Source organism: Erpetoichthys calabaricus, chromosome 3 (genome assembly GCF_900747795.2).
Source record: "Erpetoichthys calabaricus chromosome 3, fErpCal1.3, whole genome shotgun sequence".
NCBI lineage: Eukaryota > Metazoa > Chordata > Cladistia > Polypteriformes > Polypteridae > Erpetoichthys > Erpetoichthys calabaricus.
Window position 1 is genome coordinate 79774802 of NC_041396.2, and position 13852 is coordinate 79788653.

The following is a 13852-nucleotide window of genomic DNA, read 5'->3' on the forward strand; positions in this document are numbered from 1 at the left end:
ACGAAACGGCTCCAAAGCCACAATGCATCATTTGCGGCGATCAGCTATCAAACGAGGCAATGGCACCCAGTAAACTAAATCGTCATCTAAATTCAAACCATCCCAATTACGCCAAAAAAGACAAACAACTCTTGTGTTAATTAAAAATGATAAGCGGTCATGTTTAAAAGATCTTGGCCAAGAACTTCGGGTTGCGCTGTCAAATATTGAGCCGAATATAAAACTTTTGTGTTCATTGAAACAAGCGCAGGTATCACATTAATCAGTCATTATGTTATAATAATTATTAAGATTGTATAAAAGTAAATATAGTATAGTTTTTATGTATGTATACTTATAATAAATGTATACTTATAATAAAAAATTAAAATTTATTGTAAAATTTGTGTATTAAATTAATATCTATATATCAGTGGCGTAGCTGGAGATCATGTTGACCGGGGCGTTGAAAAATGTGACGCCCCAAAGCTTAAAGAAATTTTTTTTTTTGCGCCTCCTCAAGGAACAAAAAAAAGAGGAAACTACCGTAGTTTGGACGTCCCTAAATAGCTGCCGCTCGGAGCGGACCACCCCCCCCCCACCTTCGCCACTGCTATATATTTTAGCTTTTGACGTGCTGCGGAAATTCTAGGAAGAACTTTGGTGTGTCGTAGGTGAGAAAAGGTTGCGGAGCAGTGATCTATAGGGATGTCCTTTGTATTTGCATAAAGACTTATATGCCTTAACTGGGGAACTCCTAATCCACATCTTGTAACTCAATGGATAAATGATGTCTTGTATTACTTTAAATAGGCAAAAATGTAAACTTTACTTCCAAGGAACGATTCAAGAATTTTTTAGAATCTGGGAATTAATGTTATGAAATGCAGTAGCTTGCTAGGTCTTTGCTTGAAACTGGGCCTTTTTTGTCATATATATGAGCAGGGAAAGTGGTATGTGTGTTTTGTTTTTTAGTTTAATGGATTTTTTCAATGTTTTTTTTTTTCAATTTTTGGGAACACAATGGCTGTACCTCTGTATTGCTTATGTGTGAGTATCTCTGACTGAATTGTTTTTTTTCTCCTATATAAAAAAAAGATTTAAAATTTAACTAATGTAATGATCAACTATTTTAACAAATGATCATCTGCTCTGACAGCATGTGCTTTGTGAAACTTCCAAATATGCCAATACTCTAACACACAAAAGACAGGCACTATAGGATGTGATCCATTACTTCCACCCCATTCACTTTAACCGTTAATCAGAACATTAAAAAATTCTTTGACAAAAACAGTTCTAACAGAACTTTAAGAACAAGGTAGTACCTTACTCAACTCTCTGATACTATAAACTGAGTGAATAACAGCCAGGGCATTAAATTACTCTATTTAGAACAGTTTGTTATTAAAGACAGTGTTTAAAGAATTGAGAAATATAAAAATAACTTTACTTTGCACCTTCAAATATTACTTGTCAGTTTTCGAAATTAATATGTAATGTATTTGAATAGTCTGCTCTTTCATTTTACTACAATAAATGTCTGCCGGTGTGTGAGGAACTGGGTGTGCTGGGAGTTACTGGGGAGTGTTGGAAGACTGCATCTGAAATGGACTCCTCATTTTAAAACTTTTTTTTTTAGCTTAGCTTACTTTCACCTCTAAAGCAAACCATACAGTATTTTTCTCCTAGACTGTGTGGCGCCCGGCTGGGGTTCATGCCCGGCCGGGACGCCCAGGAAGACAGGAGGAGGGTTCATACCTCCTCCAGAACACGAGGGGGCGTCTGCCCTGGTTGTATTGGGGGCCACGGGTACAGGGCTTGGAAGCCCAACCCTGTAGGGGCCCGTGGTCACCGCCAGGGGGCGTCCCCCTGCCTGAAGGACCCTGGACCCCAGTACTTCTGCCACACCAGGAAGTGCTGGGGGGAAGAAGAGAGGGAACACCCGGAGTGCTTCCGGGAGGACAGCAGGCACTTCCTCCACACTGGGGCGTGTCCGCAGGATTGCCGGTGCACACCTGGAACACATCCGGGTATGGATAAAAGGGGCTGCCTCCCTTCATTCAAGGCTGGAGTCGGGTGGAAGCAGGACAAGGTCGGAGAAAGAGAGAAGGAGGCGGTCTGAAGAGGTAGAGTGGTTGGCCTGGACTTTGAGGTTTGTGGTGCACTTAAGGACTGTGTAAATAATAGTTAGTGTAAATAAACGTGTAGTGGTGCAAAAATAACATGTCTGCCTGTCTGTGTCCGGGGCTTGTTCCACAACTGCTTGAATTTGATGGTTACAAGTGTGCTTAAGAAACTAATACTTTCTATATGAATTGTTTGACCTATGTAAGTACGCTGACAGTTAACTTCAGGCTAGAAGGGCAGGTGGACACTTATTAACTTAAGCAATATGCATTTAACCCAATAAAGAGAAACCATAGTGCCACTTGTTAATTTAAAACAAAACTTTTGCCATGGTCAATAGCACAATTAGCAGATTTAGGTCACTGTGATCTGTGTGGGTAGTTTACATGACATAAAATAGCTTGGACTAGGACTCCTGTCAGTGCTCTGCTAGAGGAAAAATTTCCATGTTCCCAGCATTTCTTTAACTGTAAGGTAGAAAATGCATGCTTGTCCATATTTAAGACAAGAATTCAATTATTTACACAGATATTAAACTACAGTTATTTGAATGGCCCAAAACTAACAAACCGCAGACTGTGGTTCACTATTGCATGGACCACAAAGCAAGTGACAGAGTATGTTCCTATGGCAATTATGTCAATCACATTTAAGGGATAAATTTCAACATTTTTAAAGCTGATGTTACACTGCCTATAAAAAAATTCACCCCTTGGAAATTTCCACATTTTATTGTTATACAACATTGAATCATACTGGATTGAATTTGACTTTTCTGACATTGATTAACACAAAAAAGATGCTTTAATGTCAATTTGAAATAGTTCTCTGCAAAGTGATCTAAATTAATTACAAATAGAAAACACAGAATAACTGATAGCGTAAATATTCATCCCCTTCAAGTCAGTATTTAGTAGATGCGTCTTTGGTAGCAATTCCATCCTTGATTCTATGTGGATAGGTCCCTATCAGCTTTCCTCATCTGGCCACTGCAATTTTCCCCATTCTTCTTTACAAAACTGCTTGAGCTTTGTGAGTGAACAGCATTTTTCAAATTCAGCCTAAAATTCTCAATTTGATTGAGATCTGGACTTTGACTCGGTCACACCAAATTGTTATTTTAGCCATTCCTGTGTTGCTTTGGCTTTATATTTGGGATCGTTGTCTTGCTGGAAAACAAAATTTTATTCCAAGGTGCATATTATTTGCAGACTGCATCAGGTTTTCCTCCAGGACTTCCCTGTATTGGTCTGCATTAATTTTACCGTCTACCCTCACATGCCACTCCGATCCTGCTGCAGAGAAGCATCCCGACAGCATGATGCTGCCACTATCATGCTCTGTTGTAGCAATAGTGTGTTTTTGATAATGTGCAATGTTGGGCTAATGCCAAACATGGAGTTTAGCATGATGGCCAAAAAAAGCTCAATTTTGGTCTCTTTTTCCAGTTGACTTCACGGTCTCCCATATGACTTCTTGCAAACTCTATCTGAGAGATCAAATGTGTTGTTGTTGTATTTTTTTTTTTTTTTTTTTTTTTTTAAACAGTAGCTTTCTCTTTACCACTCTCTAATGAAACTATGACTGATGGCACACCTAGGCGCCTTGTATGCACAGTCTTTCCAATGTCATCCACTGTAGCTTGTAACTCGTTTAGACATACCACATGTCTGTTGATGGCCCCCTCACTAGTTTTCCTCATGCACTTTTCTGGACAGGTTTCTATAGGCAGATTTATAGCTTTACCATAGTCTTAATGAAGGATTTAACTGGACTCCAAGGACGTCCAGTGACTTAGACATCTTTTTTGTCCATCCCTTGACTATTACTTTTCACAGAGTTGCTTGGAGTGTTTGTTTGCTTTTATAGCGTAGGTTAGGCCACAGTACTGACTCACTGTCCAACTGGTCCAGTGACTCACTCTGGTTTTGTGTGCATGAGAGCTGACAACCAACCAGTGCCCATCCACAAGTACAATCTGTATATCACAGTAATGAGGAATAAGAAACACAGGTGCTTGGGACCTTGCAAACAGAAGAAAGGCTGGGCTGTCTGGTGTGTCGCATTTTGTATATCATGGTGAAATGGAACAAAAATAAAAAATAAGGTTTGAGATTGATGTACCTGCAAATCCTTTGTATAATATAATGTCAGTTCTGTTAGGCAGCATGTTACTAGCTGTCAGAAAAAGGGGCAAGCATGTGATTCTATAGAAGTGTGGAACTGTGCTGGAAATACACTAGACAGATGGGTAATTTGACATCTCCAGTGATTTCTAGTCGTATAAACTGACATACTTAGGCAACAAAATTAGCAACTGTTTTTAAATAAGTGAGTGTTTAAAACTGTATAAAGCAACATTATAGAGATTATAATTATCTTATGCAGAAATCATATAATAAAAACATGTTATTTTGAAGTAAATGCAGTATAATACACATTCAGAATAATAAGCATACATTGAATATATAATTTAAATTGAAAATATATTTTATAATTGAAAATATAGTCTCTTCAGACTGGCAAATACTCATATTACTCAAGTCTTTTCAAAAGTATACAATATCAATTAGTAAAACAATATTTCATCTGAAAAGAGTATTACCTGGGAATTTTAAAATAAAGTGAACAGTACATATACCAATTGTGTCAGTTTGCTCATTCAATTAGAATTAAATAAACATGAAGTCATTTCCTGTAAATACTACTGTAATAAAATTTTCTAAATTAAAACATTGGATTGCCTACAAAAATTACATTTATTATTTGTCAAACAAAAAGCTCAATCCAACCTCAACTCGGGAATTAAAAAGGTAAGTCCATGCCCCAGTACTGACCAACGTTTGTGAAGGGCGCCTTTCCGGTGGAGCTCAATGACACAGATGAGGGTGAAGACAGCTGTGGTGGGCATTCAGCTTCAGGAACAGCCCCTATGGCATGAGAATGTCTTCTTTCTTTACTCTCTTCTTCTGATGAACACAGGCTATAACGACTTTATGTAAAGAAGGAAAATAAGATATTTTGATCATTTACATTACAAACTAAATGTAATAAAAAGTAATCTAAATAAATAAAATATTTCTAAATGAATATTTTATTATAATATTTTAATATAACACTATTGGCAGTTATTTCCTCTCATTTAAAGACTGAGTAACGCACATAAAAAAACACTTTTGCTTTCGACAACTGCCTACTTAATTTTTAAAAATGTCTCCTCTAATGTTACCAATAATCAACAGCTTATGTAAAAGCTTTACATGCTGTCCAATGATTAGTTTTAACAGCCTTTTTAGAAGTGTTTATTATTAATTTCACAATTTATGACTGCCCATTCGATTGCAGAGTATTTTAATGCAATCATATGGGTAAACATAAAATCTTCATTAAAAAGTACTGCAATATTATTGTATCAGTTTGATAATGCCATAACAGACAAAAACTGGAAAGATCTATTTGGTTTAAATTACATTCTGATAAAAGGGTGTTGTACTGTGTTAGCCATTATGAATGTAGTGAGAAGTCAAGCAAAATGACACCTTTTATTGGCTAACTAAAAAGATTACAATATGCAAGCTTTCGAGGCAACTCGGGCCCCTTCTTCAGGCGAGATGCAATACAGAGACTAGACCGTTCTATGTTTATATAGACACTAGGACAGATACAGCATTGGAAAACCTTTAAGTGAGACATCTTAGATGTAAAAATTTAATAGACCTCTCCAGGCTAAGATTCATTTAGCAAGAGAGGAGAACAATGTGTAGTCAAGATCTTTGGATAAGATAACTGTCCACAAAGTCTTTTGAAGAGTCTGATTAGTTTTTCCATACAATGTGGATCTGCAGTCAGGTTGTCTCTGTCAGTCTGAGAGATGCAAACAGTCCTCATATCTGGCCATAAAAATCTTATCTCTATTTAATATTAACAATATTTATTATTGTAATGTGTTAAATTTTAGCATGAGTTTAACTTCCCATTCTTTTCTCTCTTGCTGTGTTCTGAGGTTGCCCATAAGCACTGTGACTTTAAAGTCCCTCACACAGTGTCCATGGCTGCTGAAGTGAACTGCTACAGGAATATCTCTGTTGCATGCTTAATGTGGAAATTGTGTAAGTTCATACTTTGGTGGAGTGTTTGTCCTGTTTGTCCCACATTGAGTTCAGTGTTGGGACATTTCATACAGAGAATTAGGTAGACTACATTAACAGGATCATGTTTTAGTCAGCAGTGTGGTATACTGTAACTTCACAATCTGTATCAAAAATTTAAGGACACTTTTTACATCTTTTCTGTAGGCAGGGAGATGTGCCATATTGTGTTGGTTCACTTTAGGGAGCTTCGGACAATTAGTTGCTGCAAGTTTGGTGGGTGTGTCTCTGCAAACACATTTTTCAGTGTTTCATCATTGTTTAGCATTGGTTGAAGTTCTTTTAAAATTTTTCGAAGTGCAAAATGTGTCATTTTGCTTGACTACATGCTGATTAAACAAAGCACAATAAACACTAAACAAAAATACAGGTTACCTTAATCCTTTCTTAGGCAGGGTATTTCTATCTCTTTGGGAGCTGGGGATCAAGGACAAAACACTGTTACAAGCTAAAGCATTTTCATGAAACTGTTTAGCAGCAGCATATTTTTTGACGACAATTACTCCTCTGGAGTATCTGCTCAGTGAGAAAGTATCCTGTTAATCTGCTAAAGGAAGCCACATTGGGAAACATATGTGCCATGACCATGCTAAATTTGTACAACTCACCTAAAAAACCCTCTTTAAATAAATTCTTGCATAAAATACCAGAAACACACAAGCTTTTTTATTTTTCCTGACAATATGTGTGTGTCATAATAAATAATCACTAACTGATAGCCGGCATGTTTTCATTGACTAATAAACATTATTATACATTTTGCTGTTTGTCCAGTAGATGTCATGGATAGCTGAAGCATGTGTCTTGATTTGCAACTCAGAGTCTCAGTTGTGGATATTCAAGAAGTATAAATACTGAAAATAATTTAACATAACAGTGCAAAGATGGCTTCAGCTTCTAAAAACATAACTGCATTCCAAACTGAAACAATTTTGACAATTCCTTCATATTTTATTATTAATCAATTTCAAGCATATTTTAAATTTTTATTCTGTAAAAGAATTTCAACTGTTGTTAAACTAATGATACAATCTAGTGGTATATATGGAATTCAAACAAATAAAAATGTTTATATGAAATAATAAATCTTTATTAACTGTGGCATTAAAGATTTGGAAGACGACTGCGCATGAAAAGTTTGATTATTCAAGCTTTAGGTTTTTAACAAACCAAAATATGAACAGTTATGGAGAAAACGGGCAATTAAGCCCAGCATAGCTTGTCATATGTCATTTTATGACAAATTATTTCAAAAATATTGTCAAGTAAATATTTCCATGTGATAAAATATTTTCTGATATCTGAGCAAAATCTATCCTTACCCATTATTAATGGGTTTTAAATTAGCAACTTCCATCCATCCTACCTAACCTGAAAATCTGTAATTTTAAAAACTCACATAATGCCAGTTCTCAGTTTCCCTTTGTTTAAACTGAACATAATTAAAATCGTTTCCTTATTGTTTACAACATGCAGTCTACAAAAAGTCTAGCTGATGTTCTTTGGTATTCTCCAGCATTGCTATGTATTATTGTGACATGAAGTTCACACAAACAGTATTTAAAAACAGATTATCTTACAAGGTGAATGTTATGAGGGGGGATTGTGGCACAGTGATAGCACTGCTGTTTCGCAGTAACGAGTCTGGGGTTCATGTTGCAGATGCTCCATGCATTAAATTTGAATGTTCTCATCGTGTCTACGTGAGTTTCCACTGAGACCCACAGCTCAAAGACATGCAGGTTAGGTGAATTGGCCTGGTGGGTGACTCTTTCCTGGATTAGTGAGTTAGGAACATGGATGCATGGGTGTACATTATAGTGCTAGAACCTAAACATGTTATTTTGTGATTTTACATTTATTTACATTTTGCTATATTTCTCAAATAGCAGCCCACAAATGAGTTTTAACCAGGATGTATTTAGGGATCCTGCAAAACAAAGAGTTGCTGGAAATGGATTTCATTTAGTTTCACCTATAATTACAACTAATGTGCAGATATAAAGGAAGTAACCTGTAGTTATATTTTGCCAGAATTATGCATATAAAGTAAAGCAACAGTCTCAGCATTGACCCCCTGTGGATCTCTACTTTTGACTTAAACTAATTCTAAAAATATTCCTGCACATTTGTAGATTTCCGTCTTTAAACCAAACTTTCACACATTTGCACATCACTCCCTGAACCCCTTAACCATCACTAAATATTTTAATACTGAAAAACATAAATCATATGCCCTCCTATAACATATTATTATATGCCTATATATTCTGAATATCACTAGTGTTTTCTAGTAATTCAGTAAATGTTATTCCATTCAAGATATTTTTGCTGCTTAACTCTTTTTTTAAAAATTCTAGTAGCTCTTCAGTCTGTAGAGTCATAAATTTCCTAAAACATTACTTGAATCTACCATTATGATGCTATGTTCATAACAAATGAAAATCTCACAATAAATAAAAAAATACAAAAAAGAGCACCTGTTGCTTCTTTGTCTGTATAGTTTATATCCTGCTTTACAGTCTTAATATACTTCATCTGCTCCTTTTACTGCTATAATACTAGAAGAATCTATTAGGAATTTGTTTTGCATTTGTGGAAAAAACACAAAGGCACTACTCCTACTGCCTTTGGGAATTTCTGATTTCCTTTTTAAATCTTTGTTCCACTGTTTCCCCAGATGAAGACCATATATATTATAATTCCAAGTAATTTCCCAAGGTGGCATATGTGTGAACAAAGCCTTCTCAATCACCTGGTAAACTTGAAGGCATGTGTAATGCCATGCTGTTCACACATATGTGTATGTGAAACTCTTCTTTCAATACAAAGATAATAACAATGACAGTTGTCACAAATGACCACATGGGAGTCAGTCAATGGGCTTGGTTGGATGTGATATGCCGAAACAAGGGTTAATGGGATGCATTAATGCGTTTTTCTCTCTCCCCTCCAGACCCTCTGAACAGAAGCCTGCCTAACTCCACCTTCACTTCCAGATCCTTCCTTATCAGTGTCCTCACTTCTAGTTCCTGCCCCTTGAACACAACCCTTCCTCCTCAGTAGTTCTAAAAACAGCCACTTTTCCCCCAGTTCCATTTTGGACACAGTCCAAAGTGACTACTTTGCCCTCATTGAGACTCACTATAATTTCTATAAAGTGTGATTCTACTTGTTGAGCTCATTAAAGATTGCACACTTGAGCAAAAACATTATTTTTACTACCATAATGAATGGCAAATACATAATTTTACTCCTACTCAATATTTATAGTTTATCATGCATTTGAAAAGGGAATCACGTTTTGGAAAAATGGTGACAAAAAAGGTTTTAGGCAGTTTCTCAGAATGCACCTTGCATTTCTTAAAAAGTTGTACACCTTCACACTTTTTCATTCATAGTTCAGAATGGGTGTAAATCACTGTTTCCCAAACTTTCCTGGTGAACCCCTGTGGTTGCAGGTTTTTGTTCCAACCAGCTTCCGATTTTAATTGAACTCCTGGGCTAATTAAGTGATCTGATATTTCCCAAGGTCTGTGTTTAGGGAACAATATAGAAATTAGAAAACTAAGTTTGCTAAAAAAATAAATAAATAAATAAATGAAAATGTACCAAGCAGTTATATAGGAAAAATTTTATTTTTTTTCTTTTTAACAGTACAGTGGAACCTCGAGATACGATCACCTCTGTATACGAGAAATTCAAAATACGAGGAAAGTATGAGCGAAAAATTCAGATCTAAATGCGAGCATTGGCTTGCGTAACGAGCCACGAGCCAGGCTGTGGGTATAGCTCGCGGCTTAGCGAGGGGGCGTGGTAGCAGTTGCGAGCCGCGATCTGCGGTGTCTGCGTTTCTCACTTAAGTGCACAGGTGGGAAACTGCCCACATCCATGATTGTTCCTGTGGCTGATGGGCTGCAGCTGCCATGTCCTCCCCGCATATATAGAGAAGTGTGAGCCGGTTAAGGGGGAGAAGAAGTAAAATAAAAGAGAGAGAGAGAGAGAGAGAGAGAGAGAGAGCGAGCGAGCGAGCGCGCGCGCGCAGGCAGGCAGGCAGGAAGTCGGTGCAGGAGAGCGAGCGAGCGAGTGCAGGCTCGCGTGTAGCTGAACAGTGAGCTGAACAGGCGAGCCAAACAGCTGAAGCAGGACGGTGTAGAGAAGGTCAGCTGCATTAAGAGTGTCTCGCCTGTTGCAGAGCCCACAGGTGAGACGCTAACAGAGAAGAAGCACCGGGGATTGTCATCTGTTTTTTAAAGACTGCATCCTTTTGACGTTTTAACCACGTGTTAAAGGATTGTTATTCTTGTGTATTTTAAACCTCCACTTCACAACTGTTTTAAGGATTATTTATTTAAAGATTTATTGAATGCTCTACTGCACTTTGGACACCTGTTTTGATTCTTTTAATAATCAGTTATATTATTTACCAGTGTTATTTATTAAAGGTAGACTACAGTATATATAATTTATCAGTGTTATTTGTTAGGAAAATTGATTTTTATGTTAATATATTTGGGGTGCGGAACGGATTAACTGGATTTTCATTATTTTCAATGGGGAAGTTTGTTCTAGATACGAGAAATTCGCTATACAAGCTCAGTGCTGGAACGAATTAAACTCGTATCTAGAGGTTCCACTGTATTTTCATCTTGATTTTCATTATACTTTTGTAGGTCTTCTGTTTAATTAATCCATTATTTACTCATTAGTGGGTCGGTTGCTAAAGTACTTGCAGCCTTTGATTGATTAGTGTTTGCCTGTGTGTCTGCTCTGCTCGTTTTAAACGGTCATTATTAAGATACAACAAAGGGGGAAAACTGCGCAGAGAAAGGACAAAGTATAATGAAATCAACAAAAGAGAGTTAAGCATTTAAATCTATCGCAAAAGCAGAAATATTTCTAAATGTCTTATAAATGTAAAAATCATGCTATGCTTTTCTGAATGTTGAATAAAGGAAACAAAAAAAACAGCTAATTAAATGAGATCAGTGCTAACAGGTGTTGTTACGGATTAGGAATCTGGTTGGAACAAAAACCTGCAGCCACAGGGGTTCACCAGGACCGAGTTTGGGAAACACTGGTGTAAATGTTTTTGAAGTTTCTGCAGTTTGTTAGGATCGCAATTTATTATTATTAAATAATAATAATAATAAAAAAAAAACAGGATACCCTCTTCTCCAGGGTCTATAAAAATTAACCTCTTTTTGTCAAAACACTTAGGCTTATGAGGATATAAGCAAAGCATTTTGTAACTTAATACAGTAAAAATTTGTAAACTGGCAGTCTTGCATTCTGCACGCCAGCTACTACCTATTACTGTATTACTACTGCTGTGCAGTATGCTGCGAGCTTTACACATTAGAACAACTTTCCCTTGAGCCACCGTGTAGTGTTCTTCCCCAGCACCACAGTGTCAGTTACATACCTTCAGTTTCAATAGCGTTTCGTAACTTTTCCCTTATAATTAATCTACTATACACTGTTATGGCCGATAAACATATTTGTGTGGTGTTGGAATTGCCACAAAAATTTAAATTATTAAACATTTACAAAATGGTGGAAGTGTTACAAGTATTGCTTCAATTTATAGAGCAGGAAGAACAGTGAACGATATAAATTGTGATGTCGATCAAACTGAAAAATGTGTTGAAAATGGAAACCACTGATGGTAATGTTTTAATTATTATTAATGTTAATGTTGGGTAATGTAATTTTCTTTATAAATTATGCTATATTATTTTTTGTTAATATAGTGTGACATGCAGGCACCTTGTGATGCGTTGTATGGGAGAAGAAAGGGCGGAATGAATGCTGCAAATGATGGAATTGGGTGAAAGGTTTCTGTTCTGTAAAGGGTGGACATGTCTCTTAGGTGTTTTGAGTAGGGAGTCAAGAGACATGCAGGAATGTCTGCAATAAAGAGATAAAAAGAATGTAAGTGACAGGAGATACACTAATTTGTAGGGAAAGCTTTCTTTTATTGTTTTGGAGATGTGCTCCATAACCCGACAAGGAACAGTTTGTTATGCAACAAAGACTCCAAGTAAAATATTGAAAACTCCAGTACCTCTGAGTTGTATTTGCTTATTATGCTGGTCATTACGATATTATATGAATTCATTAATTTTGTTAAAACTATTATATTTTGCTAAAATAGTTTTGTTTTATAAATAAATATGACTATTCGCTAAACTATCCATCCATCCTCTTACGCTTATCCGAGGTCGGGTCGCGGGAGCAGCAGCTTGAGCAGAGATGCCCAGACTTCCCTTTCCCCAGCCACTTCTTCTAGCTCTTCCGGGAGAATCCCGAGGCGTTCCCAGGCCAGCCGGGAGACATAGTCTCTCCAGCGTGTCCTGGGTCTTCAACGGGGCCTCCTCCCAGCTGGACGTGCCCGGAACACCTCACCAGGGAGGCGTCCAGGTTTGCTAAACTTATCTACTGTATATCATTTTTAAAGTACCTTTTCTGTTATCTGTCTTTTCTCTTATCCGTCACGGTCTTGGTAATGAGCTCTGACGGATAATCAAGGTTTTACTGTATTTTGATTCACAAAAGAAATTGTGTACTGCGGCACAAATTACATAAAATGTCAGCATGTATATGTTTACAGACAAAGCTGGTGAGAGTAAGGAAATTAGCATTCAGACTATGAAAGGATGAAAATCAACCAATAATTCAAAGGGGAAACATGGCTAAAGCATGTTACAATGTAGATAATTTAATAATTTACACAATTTAGGCAGCATCCCTCTAAGAACTTTACCTGTCTCCGACTGAAGCTCGTGCACTGGAGTTCCAGCTTGAAGTGTTTTGTGCTTCGTCCTTAGTATTGGGTTCAGCACTAGGGTATCCAGCTGCTGATGGCATGCTCATTTGCAAGGGCAGGGACTCCATACTGCGATGCAGTCCAGAGAGCTTAGGATACATCAATGGAGAAGTCCCTAGACTAATTCCTTGTGAGGAAAAGCAGCTGCTGGAATTGACATTGAGGACAGGTGCTGGACTAGGGGTCAGACAAGTGCTTGTGGTTGCCTGGATATCCTGAAGTTTGTTAAAGACTGGTCCAACAGAGGGTTGCTCTTGGTTGCTCATCCCAGAGTCCAGGCTATTGGAGTTAACCTTATCCAAATGGGCAAGTGTAGGAGGCTTACCCAAAGATTTTGAGGTTAGTACCCTGTGTGGAGAAATTGCATTTAGAACCATTATTAAATTGCAAAAAGCAAGTTAAAAAAAACTTATTGTTACCTGCTATAAGGATCAAACTTAAATGTCACAAAAAATCTCAATTTGCAAATACAAGGGTCAATTAAAATTTCAAAGATTGTTATCCAAGACTAAGTTGAAATGTACCACTTCACAAACAGGTGTTCTGCCATAGATTATTAGGTCTTATATTCAGTGTACAATATTTTCCTGTTGTTTTTTCCGCCAAAGTTTTTTTTCCAGCAACCATGAGCTATAAAGTAATCCTGTGATACCATGGCTATGTTGACTGCTTTTCAAATTACATAGGCTATGACTTAAAGTCTTGCATTTACTTGGATTATACATTATACATACAATGTTGCTTTTCATTTAAAAACAAATCTCCA

The 13852-nt window shown here is 37.0% G+C and overlaps 1 protein-coding gene across 1 annotated transcript in view; it reads right to left on the minus strand.

Moving 5' to 3' along the window:
- LOC114648132 (neuron navigator 1-like) overlaps positions 1-13852 on the minus strand; it is a 249027-nt gene that overhangs the window by 37889 nt on the left and 197286 nt on the right. The window contains 3 exon segments of the mRNA XM_028796973.2: positions 4947-5101; positions 6633-6674; positions 13024-13434. Of these exon segments, the coding sequence (XP_028652806.2) occupies positions 4947-5101; positions 6633-6674; positions 13024-13434 (608 nt within the window).